Here is a 16019-nt window from a genome sequence, read left to right on the forward strand (position 1 = left end):
TGTTTGTTTTGTTTTGTTCTTTTTTGTTTGTTTTGTTTTACTGTTGTTTTTGTTTGTTTGTTTTGTCTTTGTAATGGTAGCTTTATAAAGAATTTATTTATAGTATTCCAAAAGGCAGTGAACCAGCATAGCTAATACTGCCATGCACGGAGGCTGCAGAAGCAGTGTTTTTTCTAGCTGGCATCAGATTTGGAATTACATGAATTACGTACATCAGTAAGCAAGATGCCAGCAGGTTTAATTCCAAGTTCAACAGATGAGATGCAACATCCCATGCTTGTGATAGGGTGATGATCAGGAAGTGATTAGTCAGTGATCGATGTAGTATACTTATATGCTTTTTCAGTTTAATACAGGCTTTTATAGAAGTGTATGTCAGATTTGGACTTAGATTTCTCATGGCCTTTTGGCAGTCAAGTACCATGTAAAAATTGGGTGCCCTATGTTGCAGCAGTTCTTCGAATGTGATGGATTGACAGCCATGGGAATTTGAATCTCTTTGTGATAAAAAGCTTAACCTTGTGTTTTGACTTCTGAAAGGCAACAGAATGCAGAAGGTAAAAAAGAGGGAACTGATGCCATTTTCTTCTCTGATTATATGTTCAGGTGCTTTAGCATTTTTTTGAGCAAAAGGAATGTGGCAGTCTCTCCACATGTTCATCCATCTATCCTCTTCTCCGGCCAGAAATTGCACATTCTACCATTTAACCTGATATTCTTACGTTTGTCTTGCTACTTTTTTTTGTTTTGTTTTGTTTTCCTGTAGTGCAACCTTCTTCAGGAAATGAAACCAAGACAAGTTGGAAAATAGAACTAAACGCTGCAATTCAACCAGCAACAGACACTGGTGTGCTCTTTGCTCTGGTTACGGAAGAAGCATCTGTCCCTTTATCACTGTCCCTGATTGACTATCACTCCACAAAGAAACTGAAACAACAGGTATAGATTAAGCATTTTTCTAGAGAAAGCTCCTGGCTGTTTCCTGGAACCTGAGAGTCATTATCAAGAAAGAGCTGTCAGGTTCCCTGCCTGCCTACTTATTTGGGCCCACCAGTTCAGAACGTGGTCTGAGACTGGGCTGCTTGGCCAACACTGAAGTTCTGCCCCTGACGGGGGTATGTGTTAGACGCTATTTGTGAGCTCTTTGCAAATGTGGCCTAGGTAAAAGATGGAACTGGTTTCTTGAATGCCAGCATATTTTGTTAGATTTTTCTGGCCTAGGAGCTGTTTAATGTCATAAACTGAGAATTTCCGTTCTCTGGAGCTCTTCAGAAATAATCCCAAAGCAGACAAGAGACAAGGTGTCACTCCAGATTCTTTGAAAGGTCAGTTATGATGGAGGGCTGAAGATGCTGATCTAATTACATTCAGAATGAAGGGCTAAATTCTGGCATTACATGAGTATAAATAAGGAATAGTGTCACTAAAACTCATCAGCCAACTTTTCATGTACAATACAGCAGCTATGGTGTACTTATGTCCACTAAAACCCACTAAGAATTCTCTCATAGGAGAAAGTGGTTACAAAAAACAGTTAGTTCCCCTCATTCATAGTTTTTTCAATGCAAGTGAGTTCAGAATATGATCAGCAACAATAATAATAATGCTAATTTTCTCATGGCTCTGCAAAATCTTCATAAACAAGGCCACAATGGGGTCATCCTAGCCCTGGATAAGTATGGAGAGGTATATTTCAGCTCACTGCCTCTTTTTTTCTTCTTTTCCCTGCTGTCTAGTTCGTCATCTTGGCCTTGGAGCACACAGTTGTGTCCAGACTGGCAATAAATCTCTGCGATAAGAAGGACCATTCTGTGGACATCCTTGTCAAGAAGGACCGGTTATCCCTGAGGGTAGATGGGATGGCAGGAGAGAGTGAATTAAGCGCTTCTGAGTTAGAGGACAGCCTGTCCATCTTGGAGAGCTCTTTGCAATCAACAGTGAAGACGTATGTGGGAGGATTGCCAGGTGAGCATCTAGTTTCATAGCATGAAATACAGAACCCCACCTCACTGAGCCGGCGATCAGGAAAACTGTTCCCATTCGTTAAACCTAGGAGCTTCATTCTCGGTTTCTGCTTGAGCAGGCTTTGTCTGCGATGCAGACGTGTGATCTCAACAGAAGTGAGGGTGTGCTTGATGTTTATTTGTTTTGTTTTGTTTTTCATCAATGATTGTGTCCTGAGGACAGGTGGAGGCAAAAATAGACAGAGGAGGTTTTGCTTAGTCAGCAATAGGAATGATTTTTCTGAAGGGTAGCTGCAATGCCTTAGCCATGGTAAGACCCATAGGACCTGTACCACAAGATCCTGCAGTTTTTACACAACTAAACATTCATTAAGTTAGAACATGCAAGCTTTATGTTGTTACTTAAGCACTCCTTGTGAGGAGATCTCATCTGTTCTCCTCCATAGACTTTGTATATCCCATCACCTTTGATAGGAAGTTTCAGAATTGGTCCAAGAACCCATTGTGAGGGCTAAACATTTCATGCCGTAGCACACAGCACCTAGCTTCCCAACCTGCCAAAAATATATGCACAGGTTTTCTGCCCTTTTGTCTCTAAAATCTAATCTCTCAGTCTGACTCCTGTCATAGATTCCTGAGTCACATTGCTTTGACTGAAGCTTGGAAAGCCCAATGTGCTGATTCTCACTGGCTGATGTTCTCTTTGAGCTGAACACAGCAGTTCACAATTAATTTATTTCCTGCCAGCTGAAGGTACTTAGAGCACAACCAGAGGCCTACCACAGTTTATAGCTTTGGTGGCTTTTCAGCTTCTTGAAAGAGATCAGTTTGCTCCTCTGTTGTGAGCCTGAAGATCGAGCTTTCATCTGACTCATGAATTTTGGCCAAACTTTGGGGGTTTGTCTCTTGTTCTGGCTGAACTGGTTTATCAGTCCCTAGTGCTGAGGAATGCAATTAAAGAAACACTTGTGTTTGTGACACATAGTAGTCCACCCTATTTTGTTGCGAGCAGCTAAGCAAAATCTTGCCCTTACTCGCCCAAGCAAGGGAAAGGGAGCAGTGTTGGCCTCTCGGTAGGTTTTGAAGCAGTCAAGCTGGAACAGAGTGACTGAGGTGCAGTGTACATACACTAGGGCACATGGCATGACTGTTGCCACCATGCGTGCAAGCTTACAGAATATTTATGCCAGTGATGTAAATATTTCGTAGTCACACCGAAAAAGGGGAGGAGGGACGCTTTGGGGAGTTCACACGCTGGCAGGAACAAACAATGCTGAGTCCACAAATGTGGCCTTTTGCACTGTGTGACAGTGCCATTGTACAAGCAAGGGAAGTAACCTGCTTTCTTTCAAGTCGCTCTCGAATGCACAACTCAAAACCAACTCCATTCTGTACCTGTCCTGAGTTGTCTGTGGTTGGCTCAGACTAACTGTGCTGGGTGAAAGACAGTTTTTAATTACCTAGGACTAGGTGGGAAGTATCATAACTATTGCTCTCAGACCCAGCTGGCTTCTGTAGATTTAGCTGCTTTCACCCTTTGATCTGTTGTACTCATCAGCAGGACTTGCTGCCTCTGGTCTGCTTTTACCATCGAGTGGAACCCAACGCTTGCGCTGAGAAGTGCTGTTCCTTGCCAGACGAATAAACATTTCAGCACTTTGGTTGGATTCATAACTCTGGGTTAAATAACTGTATCAAATGGTCAGATCTAAGGGAGTTTGGCTCATTCAGATTTTAGTAACGTTATTTTGTTTTTGTTTTTTTCCCCTGCTTCTTTACCCTGTGGAAAAGAACCAATCACATTTAATCTCTTTATTCCATTTGCAATAAATAAATAAAGAATCCTGGGTCAAAATATGCATTATGTCCCATACTAAGTACAGGTAAGACTGCAGGTGTAGAAGAAGTATTATTTAGAGTTTCAGAGACAAGAGGGAACTTATAGGCATTTACTAGCTTTTTACGGTGTTTTCAATTTGGATAAATCCTGAACTATGTAATTTATATGATGCATAGGCATTTTTCCAGGCAATGTGTATACCAAGCTGGTAAATGAGCCTTTAAACAAGCCTTCTCAGTCTTTACAGGACCCCATTCAGACAGATCCATTTCTAGTCACAACAGAAAAGTATGTATTTGACCCAATTTGCAATTGTAACATACAAAAATAAATCCTTTTTATATTTGTTTTTGACAGTATCTTATAAATCCATCTCATCCAGCCCATGTTGTCCTTCCTTAAGCCGTGTGGCACATGTAACAGCAATCTGCATGATTCCTTAGATGAGTTCAAGCCATGAGGCCAACGCTGTCAACTTCTTCTGAGTCAAAATTTAGTTTAAATTCATGTGAGGTACTATAACACAGAGGCCCACTTCTTTGTAACAGTCCAGTTATCTTAAGCAGACTCCAGAGATAAAATTTGGTAAACAGGGAGGAACAGGAAATAGCTGAAATCATTTGTTTAAGCAAGCACCAAGCGATGGTGTTTTTCAGCCAGAAAGCTGAAAAATTTATAGTATCTATTTGTGGCTTACAAATCCCACACAAATACTCTTTCTCTCACTCAGTCCTGGAGTCCGCCTCAGTGTGAGCTGTGTTTGATTACATCAGTGTTGAATTTGGCCTGGCAGAACCCTTTAAATGGCATATTATCTCAGACCAACAGGACAACCTATTGTTCACGTCGTCCTTGCTTCAGTGTAGAGATAAGGGGCTTGCTTTGCTACCTGCCTCACCGGGAGGCTGCCTAATCTTTGAGACATTCCTTGCTTTCCATTGCACAACCAGCACAGCTGGGTCAGCTTTGGGTTGTAAGTAAGCTAATAACCTTCGGGGAAGGGTAGAGGACACGGTTCACGTTAATTTTTGTTTGTTTATTTAAGGTCAGTGTGTAAGTGATGTTGCAGAAGTTAGTAATAGCCTTGACTAATTTCTCCTCGTCTGTTGGATTTTACTTAGTTTCTTCTTCCTTGTTATTTGTTTTCTGCCTCTCGTAAACTGATTTAAAGGATGTCACCAGTGGATCTCCATAGAAAAAAAAAGTGGCATTAGTCTTACCAACTCTGTATTGCAGCATCTTTCTGGTGAATGCCAGCAGCCTCCTCGTGCTGGTGATACTCAGCATAACCACAGAGTGGGAAAGGTGGCTGCAGCAAGTGGTAGGTGCTGGGTATAGGAGGAGCCTTCCTGTCGTGTTCATCCTATAATATCTTGGCAAATATTTTGGAGAGAGGAATGACATTACAGGAGGCTGTAACAACTCCTCTGAAGACCGTATAGAGGGAGAGAAAGACCAACATAGTGGGAGAGAAACCATCAAGATGGAAAGCAGTGTGAACACGGTGTTTCTGGCGTGAGTGGAGTGAAGCCTCGCTGCTGGGCAGCAGCATGGTCTCGTCAGTGCTGGAAGCCTTGCACAGAGGCAGAGCAGCTGGGGAAGGGTGCAGTGCACAAGAGCAGAGGGCATTCTGCCTACGTTTGGGATTGTGCTCTTGTGTTCTGGTGAGAGGGGCAGGGGGAAGGCAGAAAGCCTGGCGCAGAGAAGGGGTCAGTTCGAATTTACTGATGATCGTTGGAGCATAGGTAGGACAGGTGTTCGTGCAAAACAGGCCTCCAGAGATGCTTGTCTCCCCTTTGGCACAGATGTTCCTGTCACCTCTACTCCGGTCACGGCGTTCTACCACGGCTGCATGACTGTGAAGCTGAACAGCAAGGCACTGGACTTGGACGAGGCACTGTACAAGCACAGCGACATCACGTCACACTCTTGTCCTCCAGTTGAGGCGGGTCCGTAGGTACCACTGCAATGCGAAAGTTTTATACTAGGAAACTTTCAATGCTTTTCTTTTTTTTTAAAGATATAAATTATTCAGACCTACCGCACTGCGTGTATAGTTTCTCTTAAACACTGAAGTTATGTAGGAGCTACTGATCCTTATGTCAGATTGATTATTGAAATACTCCTTTGCTTTGAGGTTTAAAGGTTGTAATATATTTGTAAATAGTTCAGAAGACTAATATTAAATAGGCCAAAAGTACAGAATATACCTAAATGAACGTCATGTTTAAACTGTAAGAGACAGTTCTATCCGGAATGTGGAAAACCTGGTAATATATGAGTGTGGACTGGAAGAAAAATAATAATTCTGTATTATTTTTATTACCAACACTGCTTTCTGATTTGCAAAGTATGAGAGAATAAAATATTTACATACAAGTTTTTAATTTACCTGTACTCCAATTATTCTGTACTATGCTATTTGGAGATGATGACTCAGGCTATGCCTGATGTGGAGATTACACTAGTGGTTTTTTTCTGTTTCAGTTTGTTTGGAGGCGGGGGGTTATGTGTTTGTGTCAGTATTACATATCCTTGGGCTGGAAAGCGTACGGTTGCTGCTATTATTACTGCTACGGTTTTTCTTTCTGGTACCACAGATAGAAGACTCAGTTGTGACCTTTAGAAAAACTCTTGGTCAACAGAGAGTGGAAAAAAAACTGGGTCAGCAGGAAACAATTAGAAGAAAAGACTCATAAGCTGAAAGCCATATGGCTTTTGTGTCAATAACCACTGAAGCAAATGATGAGGTGTTGAGAATTGGGAATATTAAGTGGTGATGACATTTTTTTGCTGCTTAATTTTTAGGTTGGCTCATTCACCATGAGCCTAACGGGAGCAGAGAGGCTTGTGATTCTGAGAGTTAGCCAGGCTGAATTGCAGTGTGGTGAGAATATGCTTGTGGGTTTACTTGGGAGAGGTTGTAGAGCCATAAAGTGCATTTAGCTTTTAACTATCCTAGTGCTGCTGGGGCAGGCTTTGCCTAGCCTGCTTTGAGGAAGTTGAATCTTGCTTTATTTTTCCTTGCTTTCCAGTGGGTTAAAGAAATGAGAACGAGAGGTATGCCGTGGTGGATATCCGAACCCTGGGTGGCTAAGGTCACCCTATGCTTCACAGGGTTAATATGGAAAAGGTCTAATAGTACAGGTTTTTTTTTATAAATTGTTCCCAGCCATTCTACGCTGTGTTTTGCCTAGTCAAATACAGAGATGATGGATTAACCTAATAAACCACACGTGACAAGGTAAGTGACCAAGGTGTGGAGATGTAACTGTCCCAAAGGAAAGAACAGAGGCAGGGCAAGACTATGCCAACTGTATCCCAGCTGACAAAAGTTTTTTACACTCAGGAATGACCAGATGCCAGTTTGGAAGGATAATTGCTAACTAGACAGTAATAACAGGGACAGACTCACTGGTGGACTGTGCATGGATAGGAAAACCCAGAAGTAGCTCCATACGTTCACTTTTTGTTATTGAGCAAGGGATACCAAGTTATGTGCAGGAGTGCTTTCTGTTATAGTCAATGATATGGATCAGCCTGGAATGTGATGGAGAACCTAAGAAACATCAGCTTATTATTCCAGTGAGGGCAGGGAATCTTGAAGGTATTGTGGTGAGTAGCACTTCCTCAGTGTGGTGGTTTGTTTTCTGTTTGTTTTTCCTGGTTATTTTAGTACTTCACCAAAATACGTCTCCCATTCTTTTAACTTGGAGGAGCTCTAATGAAAACAGTACAAACTTGGATGGCACCTACTATTTCTTAAACCAAGTAGATGAAACAAACCCCGTTTTACTTTGTTCTTTTCAAAGGAAGCATGTTAGCAAAGCAGTCTTATGTCTAGCATTTTTTGTATAGTTTCTGTGGTAGATCCCCAAAAAATAACATGTGGCATAAATGAATCACAAATATGTCTGACCTTTGTGTTAATGTAAGCGGTACTGTTTATGAAGCCAGATACTGGAAACGCGAATCTTGTGGTACATTGTGGTAGTCTGCAGTTTCAGGCTTAGTATTATGTGAAAAAGACTATAATTCATTTTTTTTAATAACAATCTAATTCAGAGCTAAAAATATCGCCAGGATTGTGCATATCTGTGCATGTATGAGAAGATATTTTGCATAGACTACAACAAACTCCAACCAAAATGTGATTTAGAAGAAAAAGCCAGAGTTTGCAAGTCTGGAGAATTACAGAAAGGGAGGCAGGAGGGGAGGGCTTTTGTGTCAAGCTTGATTGCTTTTAATAACCTAACACTGGAGGAAGAGGCAGCTACTTCTATATATCATTGAGAAGAGGAAATAAAATGATAAGCATTCCTTCATTCCTCCTCAATCACTGTGCTTCAACCCAAGAGAAACACTGATTTCATTTTTGTTCTGTTTGCAGTCTAGGTGCTCAACTCAAAGGGACCAAGTCGGGGGTGGTTTTTTTTGACTCCAAAAGTGCCCTGAAATGAACCCAGGTGGTTCCCCAGGGAGTATTCATAGTAACTGAAAATAAGTCCATATGCAGTTCCACTCCTGTTCCACTCAGTGCATGATTAGGGTGATCGTGCTCTTCAAGCATGCATTTACACAAGAACTAAGCATTTTGGATGTGTTGAATTCATGAGTAGAAGTAAACAGCAGTCTCCCCTCTGACTTTGTTTCTCTTAACCTAGTTCATATCACTGACCTCGTCAACAATACAAGTAAGGCACCTTGTCACCAACGGTAACATCACTGGCCTAAAACTTTGCATATCAGAAAAAGAAGATGGAATACAGTATGTTTTTTATGGTCCATATAAATTAACCTCTGACTTTATTTGTATTAGTTCTGAATCTGTTTTTTATACATAGAGGTACAGCACATGAATTAACAGAAATCCTTGAAAGGTGGAAAGTATTATGTAAAAGGATGATCATTCTTTGGTCTATTTTCAGCTGGTCTGATGGTGTCACTTCCTTTCAAAGGAAACTGTCAAGTAGGCTGGTTTTGTTTATATAGTGTTTCTTTATATTTCCATAATATGAAGCAGCTGCTTAAAAAGCTAGTAAGAAATACCTTCCTTTCCTTGCTTTGCTCTTTGGCCTTTCAGAAAATATCTATAGCTTCATTGCTGTCTAGACTGTAAGATCTACAGAGCAAGCAGCAGCACCACCGCTCTTCCAGGAGCAAAATGCAGTGGCGTGGTGCCGTAATCTGATGGGTTTTAATGCCTGTGTAGCCACTCCTGCCACTAAATATGAAAGCCATGCTCCAAGAGGGATCTCAGCCAATATGATGTACAGAAAGGGGACAGGGTGCACACAACTTTGAACCTGTCAAAGGCACTTTTACAAGTATTGCCACTTAGCCTTGTCGAAGTATTTCCAATTCTGTACAATGGGAAAAATTATGAAGGAATTCTGACCCTTCATCACCTCTCTTTCAGTGGTTGCAGAATTACTGGACCAGACCTTGTTAAACTTAAATAATGGGTTCACAGGGAGTGGTTTTGGTTGTGATCCTCTTTTGACTAGAAAGGAATTAATTCCAACACTAAAGTGCAGATTAAACATCTGTCTGGAAATTCACCTTTAGCGCGCTTTCCTGACATTTTACTATGCAGACTAGACTGGCATGAAGTGCAAACTTAAAAAAAAATACAGTAAAATTAACCTTTTGGTTTGAAACTTGAGGGAAGTATTTGGTAGGGTAGTTTTCCCTCTGTTTTTTTTGGTTTTTCTGTTCTCATAAATATAACAGCCTTAGGTACAGCATAAATATACACAGTCAATTTTATTGCAAAATAATTGCCACACATTTTTTATTGGTACAACTCTTTCACCAAAAAAGGGTTCTTAAATAAATACTACAAGCAAACAAACACCGAGGCTCTTCCTACCCAAAGTGATTTACTCAGAGAGCTCCAGACTACCCACTCAGACAACACAGACTAGAACCCCTCTATACTGGTCTATGAAAGCAGAACACATATCCAGAGTGTTTTCTTCATTTCTCCTCTTGAAGAAAAATCACTCTGCAATATATGGAGAAGGAAAAACTCACGGTAGCCAGAAAACAATACTGCATTTGACTGCAGGCAAACTAGGTGGTTACCTGTCACACTGCTGGTGATGTGCCTGCCCTGACATCTCCAGGTTTCTGCTCTGCTTGGTGAGATGTGGCTAAAAGCAGAGTGGCCGTGACACACTCTGTGGTGGGTTCCTTGGTAAGTCTAGTGCCTGCACAGCACAGGGTTTCCAAAGGTTTCTTAAAAACAAAGAAGCCTACCAACTACCTAAAATACATTCTTTGTCCTACGGTGCATACGGTGGAGGCTTTTCTCCAGGCAAGAAGTAAGTCGGTGCATAGAGGGGTGGAGCATTGGGGGGAAGGCCGTAGTTGGAGCTGGACTGAGAAGAAGGCTGAGTTTCTTCTGATAAAGAAATGTCAGTAGATGATGTTCCTGGAAAATTGCTGGCAGGCTGTGTATAGACAAAGAAAAACACTTCAATAAATGATTATGATCCTGTTTGTGGCTCTGATTTAAGTGTTTACCATGTCAGTATTATGTCCCACGGTTAAACTTCTCATGCATTGCAGCACAACACTCACTTCAGTATTAGAGAATCTGTTTAAGGATAGCGATTACAGCGTATAGTGAAAGAAGACAGATTCCACCTGTAATCCAAGTCATTTTTAATAGATATTGTGCATAGAGCTAGACAACAGAACAGGAATTTCTGCAGAAGATGCTTTGGTTTCCCGGGTAAGGCATGGCACCCAACTGGCTGATTAAGTTACATATAGCTGCAAGTTTCTAGGCATTACTCTGAAATCTCAGAGTTGTAATACTTGCATGAAGGCAGGGTCTTATTGCTGTGCCAAATGCAGACTCCTTATAAGAGAAAATTTACAGGTAGGCATTCTTTAAAAGACCTCCCTGTAGGTCTTTCACCTTGGCTGTCTCAGTTACAAGGAGGATTTGGCTCAAAGAGGCATGAAAAATAAGCAGCCCATGCTGAATGACAACTAGGATTTATTAAAACAAAAGAATGCATCTAGGGACTTTTGTTCTGGATAAAATCCTACCACTACTTTAAATCAAGTTTTGCCATTGATTTCAAGAGGGTCAGGATTTCACTCCTCCCCTCACATGCCAACACATGCCAGTCCATGGGCTCCACCAGAAGAGTTGGGCTCAGCTCCCTTCAAGTTCAGGCCTAAAATGCCTGGAATTTAAAAAAAAAATAAATAGTAAACATGGATCTATTTCAAGGGAAATGTAAAATCCAGGCAAGCAAACAATGCTGTCTTGGGTACTTACCATGCTAAAAAAATGAGTAGTCATCATTTACAAAGCCAGTACAAGGGCTGATACTTGGCTGGTGGCATCTCAGAGCTGCCCAGGGCTGCCAGTCCCCTTGCCACGGGGGGGGGGACTTAGAAGAAAGGGGACTTTGTGACAGGAAAGTCGTTTATGCACCGTAACTATGCAGGAGGCAGTGCAAGTATACCTGTAGATCTGCTGGCTAGATTAGCTCCAAATGTAGTTATTGGGTTTTATACTTCTTTTTTTTTTGTTTTGTTTTCACAACCCCAGCAGCCCCTGCACAGCTCATCATTTACCTGACCAGCTGGCAGGCCTCCTACCAAGACTGGCTGTGACTGACCTGTACCAGTAAGGGATGAGTGATTTTGTTACCACATGCCATGGTAAACAAATGAAATGCTGGTTACAACTTCGTCAAAATGCATTCCTGGTGTCACCTCTGTTTTTGTATTTGGCTGACTTCTTCTTGCGGACAAACTGTGAGGTAAACTAAGCTGGTTTGGCACCAGCTCAAGGTGTGATTTTATTTTTTTTAAGACTTTGTTTGCCTGTCCAGCAAGCAGTTATTCAGTGAGATACTGAATTCAGCAGAAGATTAAGAACAGATCTTAGTCTTAGTTGAGCTGAGCCACCACGTGTGTGACCCTGACTGGGGCAGGTGCAGGTCAGTGTGAAATGCAGGTGCTTAGGAATGATGTTTAGCCAAAGCAGGGAGCCAAAGGGAATGCTGAAAAGAGAGGTGTGTCATGGGGCCCGCCTCGCTGTACAGTTAGCAAGGTCACTGGAAAAGGAATGAGGCCTGAGGGTGAGATGCTGGTCTCCAGCTGGGCTTCACACATGGACAGGATGCAGGGATGAGCTCCTGCTGGGGCTGGCCATCAGCACACTCAGTGTCACCTCAAACTGTGTGGGGCCTGCATGGGAGAGCTGCCCTGAGAGTGCCCCTGTGAGCTCTGTCACCCTCTGGGTACCCAGCCAGGCTTCTGATCCACCTGGAATCAAAAACATTATGCTTTTGAGATGCCCGTGGGCACCCTATCAGACCTCTGGGTGCTGTTCCAGAAGTACATGCGAGTCTCACATAGACCTTTGGCCAACAGCCAGCCTTTCATGGATGTCTTGCAAATATTAGGTCATCTCAGGTGCTGTATCTTTAGACAACTGAGGGCTCAATGACATAGACATATAAGTGCACAGCATAGAAACTGATTCCCACCCCTGGTCAGTGGAAAGGACTTTTGGGTGCGTTCATACCATTCGCTTCATACATCTTTCACCTGTGATAAGTCACATATGAGAAGTGCCTTGCTCTCTCTGTGGACTCTGAAGGATCGACCTGCTCGGGTGGAGTCTTTTACACTGTAGACATCTAGATCTTAATTCAGGTGCCCACATGAGAGTGTCTAGCCCTTCTGGGATGTCATAGGGCATGCCAGATGTCCACACAGAGGTGGTACAGCGACTACAGGACCTGGACCCTCCTAGAGCAGCATCAGGGGCCAGGTGGCTACTTGATTTCATTATCACACAGCACTAGATCCCTACATGTCAACAGTCCCTGTGTTTAGCCAGCTGAATCCCAGCCACAAAGCCTGTAGTTGCCTTAAGGACCAGAACCAGCTGAGCAGGGCTTGTGAAGGCCTGAATTCAGCAGCTAGGCACCAGGCCACTAGCTGCTTGGAGCACTTAGATGGGTTATGAAGGCGTCCAGCCCTGTGGGTTCAGCCTACAGCTCTCAATGGATGTGCATGTTATTTGACATTTCTGGCTGTTCAAAATCAGGCCTGCTTCTCACATTCACCCTTTTGTAACTTTGAGTAAGTTTATTACGATTTTTAACTCATAACTGTTCCATTATGCTGAATGCTGATGCAGAAATTGATTCTCTCTAAACTACAATGTAATTAGCTCATACATGTAGTAAAGCTGCTTGACTTTTTTTTTTTTCTTTTCCAAGAAAAGGATTAAGTGCTTTCCCTTTTGGAGCCCAGTACTTCTTGCTAACCTCTCCTGGCTTGAGGACAGCTGGTGGTGTCTGCCCCTGAGTGTTATGAAGGGGAGAGAAGACAAATGAACGCGCTTCTTAGAAAAAGTAGAAATCTAGGGGGAAAAACAGTGTTTATTTTGGAATGCAGTTAAGAATTTGGGGGTAAATATTTCTGTTTCTCAGTGGACACAGGACTGAACAATTACAATTGATCCTCAACACTACTTACATGCATCTTTTCAGCCTCATTGCTTTCGTTCGTCTCTGTTTATCCCCTTCTCTATTCTTGGCTACATGCTAACTGAACTCTGCAGAACAGCACAGCTTTTCAGCTAAAAGCAAACAAAAAAAGATCTCCGTGTGTACTCTTTTTTTTCCTCTCAATCAGTGGTCTCCAAAAGTGCCTGGCCCCATTATCTTATTTATTAAAATGTGCCAAGGACTGTTCTTTGGCTGTGAAGCCAACTGGCACAGCACATACCACATCCATACAGCTGAACTCTTATCACCAAACCAGTGTGTCTCTCTGTATGCACACCACCAACCAGGAATGGTCCACTGCTCCTGCTGGCTCCTGACCCCTTCCTAGGTGTTGATGGGAGACTATTAGATGGTCTGGGCCAAACCCATGCCAGGAGGATGCTAACAGTTCACCGGTGTGGGTGGTCATTGGCCCTGAGGAGATGTGGCCTGGGAGGCTGTGGGGAGTTGATCCACAGCCAGCTCGTGCTAAACATGAAGTGTTTTCTATTAAGAATTACAAAACATGCAGTACCCATTGGTCTAACAGTAGACAGCCAAAGTGTAACAAGGCATTGGACTGAACAAACCAGCTTTATTGTGATTTAAAAACCTAAAAAATGCCAGCAACCTCTCTAGTGTCTCTACAGCTATTTACCAATTTTATTATTTATATATTTTTATATTATAACCCTAATGTTCTTCATCTCACTTTGCCTGATCTGTGCTGCACCGTCCGAGCCCAGCCATGACGGTGACTGGTGCCCGTCGTGCCAGGCCCAAGGCCCCACCATGGCTAGGAGCACTGCTGGCCTTCCAGCTCTGTGAGGGAGGGACAAGGGAGAGTTACAGCAACCAGCGTGGGCCTGCAGAGCACGCGTACTCTGAGTACAGACACCTAGATGTTGTGCAGGGGGAGAGACAAGTGTCCTAAAAGAGAAATTTTGAGTAACACCCATGTTAAGTAGGGAGCCACTGTGGCTGGCCAAGTATGCATGAGCATTTACCTCCCACAACAGTCCTCTCAGGACACAAGGCACCTAGCTCATGGGGCATGCTGCCAGGGACCTTCTGTGGAGGGAATTAGTCTTGCCTGTGCTCCACAGAGGGTCCCTGGTGGTGGGACTGATGGTGCCTTCTCCACTGAAGCTATTTGATAGCCAGCTGTAATAGGAGCAGGTGATCAAGGTTCAAACCCTTCACATAAAGGAGGGTCAAGAACTGTCTTGTCACCAGGCTACTTAGGCCAAAAGAAAAGCAACCACCACCCTCAGCATCACTCACCGCTTTTTCCAGGCCAGCTCTGGGCTGGACTCACTGTGTTAAAAACCAGCTGATGGACTGTGCCCCTAACCCCTCATTTATACTCTTCTACAACATCCCGTGGCATTTGAATCTTCTTTGGTGTGTAAAAACACTTCCTCCTTCTGGCTTGTCTTGCCACCAAAAAGCTCTATCGGTACAACCAAAACTGTGTGATGAGTAGTTATCACTAACATCCAGCCACAGTCCTTTCCATATCACTCAGTTTTACAGACCTCTTATTTCCTCCCCTTTCTTGTTTCCTTTCCGTCTGACGAGTCCTCATCTACTGATTCCCATACTTTGAGTAACATGGACGAAGGCATGTAAACCTTTCTGACAAATCCTGTATAACTGATACTTCTTTGGCTTCCCCATATGCCTCTGCTCCTGCTTTACCTGGCCCAACATAAGGGCTGCTTTCACCTTTGTGGCTGCCACAACACAGCTCTAATCCCACATAGGGATTCCTGGCCAACAGATAGAGTCCAAAGGACAACCAGAGAAAATTTGAAATCTAGGAACAGACCTATGAACTGGTCCCAGGCTAAATCATCCCAGAGGCAAGTCTGGGCATTGAAATCCAACAACCTTGTTGCAGACCCTGCAGGAGCCAAGACCTACCACTGCAGAGTTTGTACTGAGAAGCAGCTCAAGGTTTTCTGATGGAGTAAATGGCACCATTTTGTACTATACCTGAAGAGGCAACGGGTAGGATGGATACGTAGAAATAGTTGCAGCTGAAGGACAAAACCCAGCATACGTCAGGATCTGCTGGGCAGGATTGTACAGGATCTGAGGAGGAGGTGCAGCACTGAAAGCAATTTGGGACATAGGTACCTGTTGAGCAAAGAAAACAACAATTTATCAGCACAGCACAGAGGGGTCTGGAGCAGGAAATGGTCCCAACAGGAGAAGTGACAAATAACTAACAACTTCCTATTTTCCAGCATAACGCCAGTACTACCAAAAAAAAAAAAAAAAGTGACAGACATAATGAGAAGAGTGCGTATCTGGAGTGAATTTTCTGGCCAGAATTACACAGCTATTTTAATCTTCTTCCCTTGGAAAAAAAGACTGCTGGTGCTTCCCTAGCACCAGTTACAGAAGCACTGGCAGGGCTCCAGACCAGAGACACCCTGAAAGGCACAGCATACAGCTCTAACCGCCTTGTCTTATCCACTCCAGCAACCCTTCCTTCACACTTTGCTGCAGACTCTTTCCAATAGCAACTACCTGATGCCCTTGTGTCTTTTCTTACCAGTTTCCTACACGGATCTGTGAAAACCTCTCTGTCCAGACCACTTGTTTGTCTTTCACAGCTTTCTCTTACTTACGGAGTTTTCTGCTGGCTTTCCAATACCACTCCCTACACGCATATCT

At 43.1% G+C, this 16019-nt stretch overlaps 2 protein-coding genes across 4 annotated transcripts in view; one reads left to right on the forward strand and one right to left on the reverse strand.

The window, feature by feature from the left end:
* The window catches only part of GAS6 (growth arrest specific 6), a 40563-nt gene extending 34372 nt beyond the window's left edge, over nucleotides 1-6191 (forward strand). The window contains exons 13-15 of the mRNA XM_080577058.1: nucleotides 767-939; nucleotides 1737-1965; nucleotides 5610-6191. Of these exons, the coding sequence (XP_080433184.1) occupies nucleotides 767-939; nucleotides 1737-1965; nucleotides 5610-5761 (554 nt within the window). The 3' untranslated portion in view covers nucleotides 5762-6191. The remainder of the gene's footprint in view (nucleotides 1-766; nucleotides 940-1736; nucleotides 1966-5609) is intronic.
* A 3377-nt stretch (nucleotides 6192-9568) lies between these two features.
* Nucleotides 9569-16019, reverse strand: part of TMEM255B (transmembrane protein 255B) — a 72031-nt gene continuing 65580 nt past the window's right edge. For 2 of the 3 annotated variants that reach the window (XM_080577086.1, XM_080577085.1), the window contains 2 exons: nucleotides 15333-15476; nucleotides 9569-10259 (listed from right to left, as the gene is read on the reverse strand). In XM_080577086.1, coding sequence (XP_080433212.1) covers nucleotides 10092-10259; nucleotides 15333-15476 — 312 coding nt within the window. In that variant the 3' untranslated portion in view covers nucleotides 9569-10091. Of the gene's footprint in view, nucleotides 11007-15332; nucleotides 15477-16019 lie in introns of all 3 variants that reach the window. The other variant, XM_080577087.1, reaches the window with a different exon arrangement.

The sequence above is a fragment of the Anser brachyrhynchus genome (genome assembly GCF_964034855.1).
Source record: "Anser brachyrhynchus genome assembly, chromosome: 1".
Taxonomy (NCBI): domain Eukaryota; kingdom Metazoa; phylum Chordata; class Aves; order Anseriformes; family Anatidae; genus Anser; species Anser brachyrhynchus.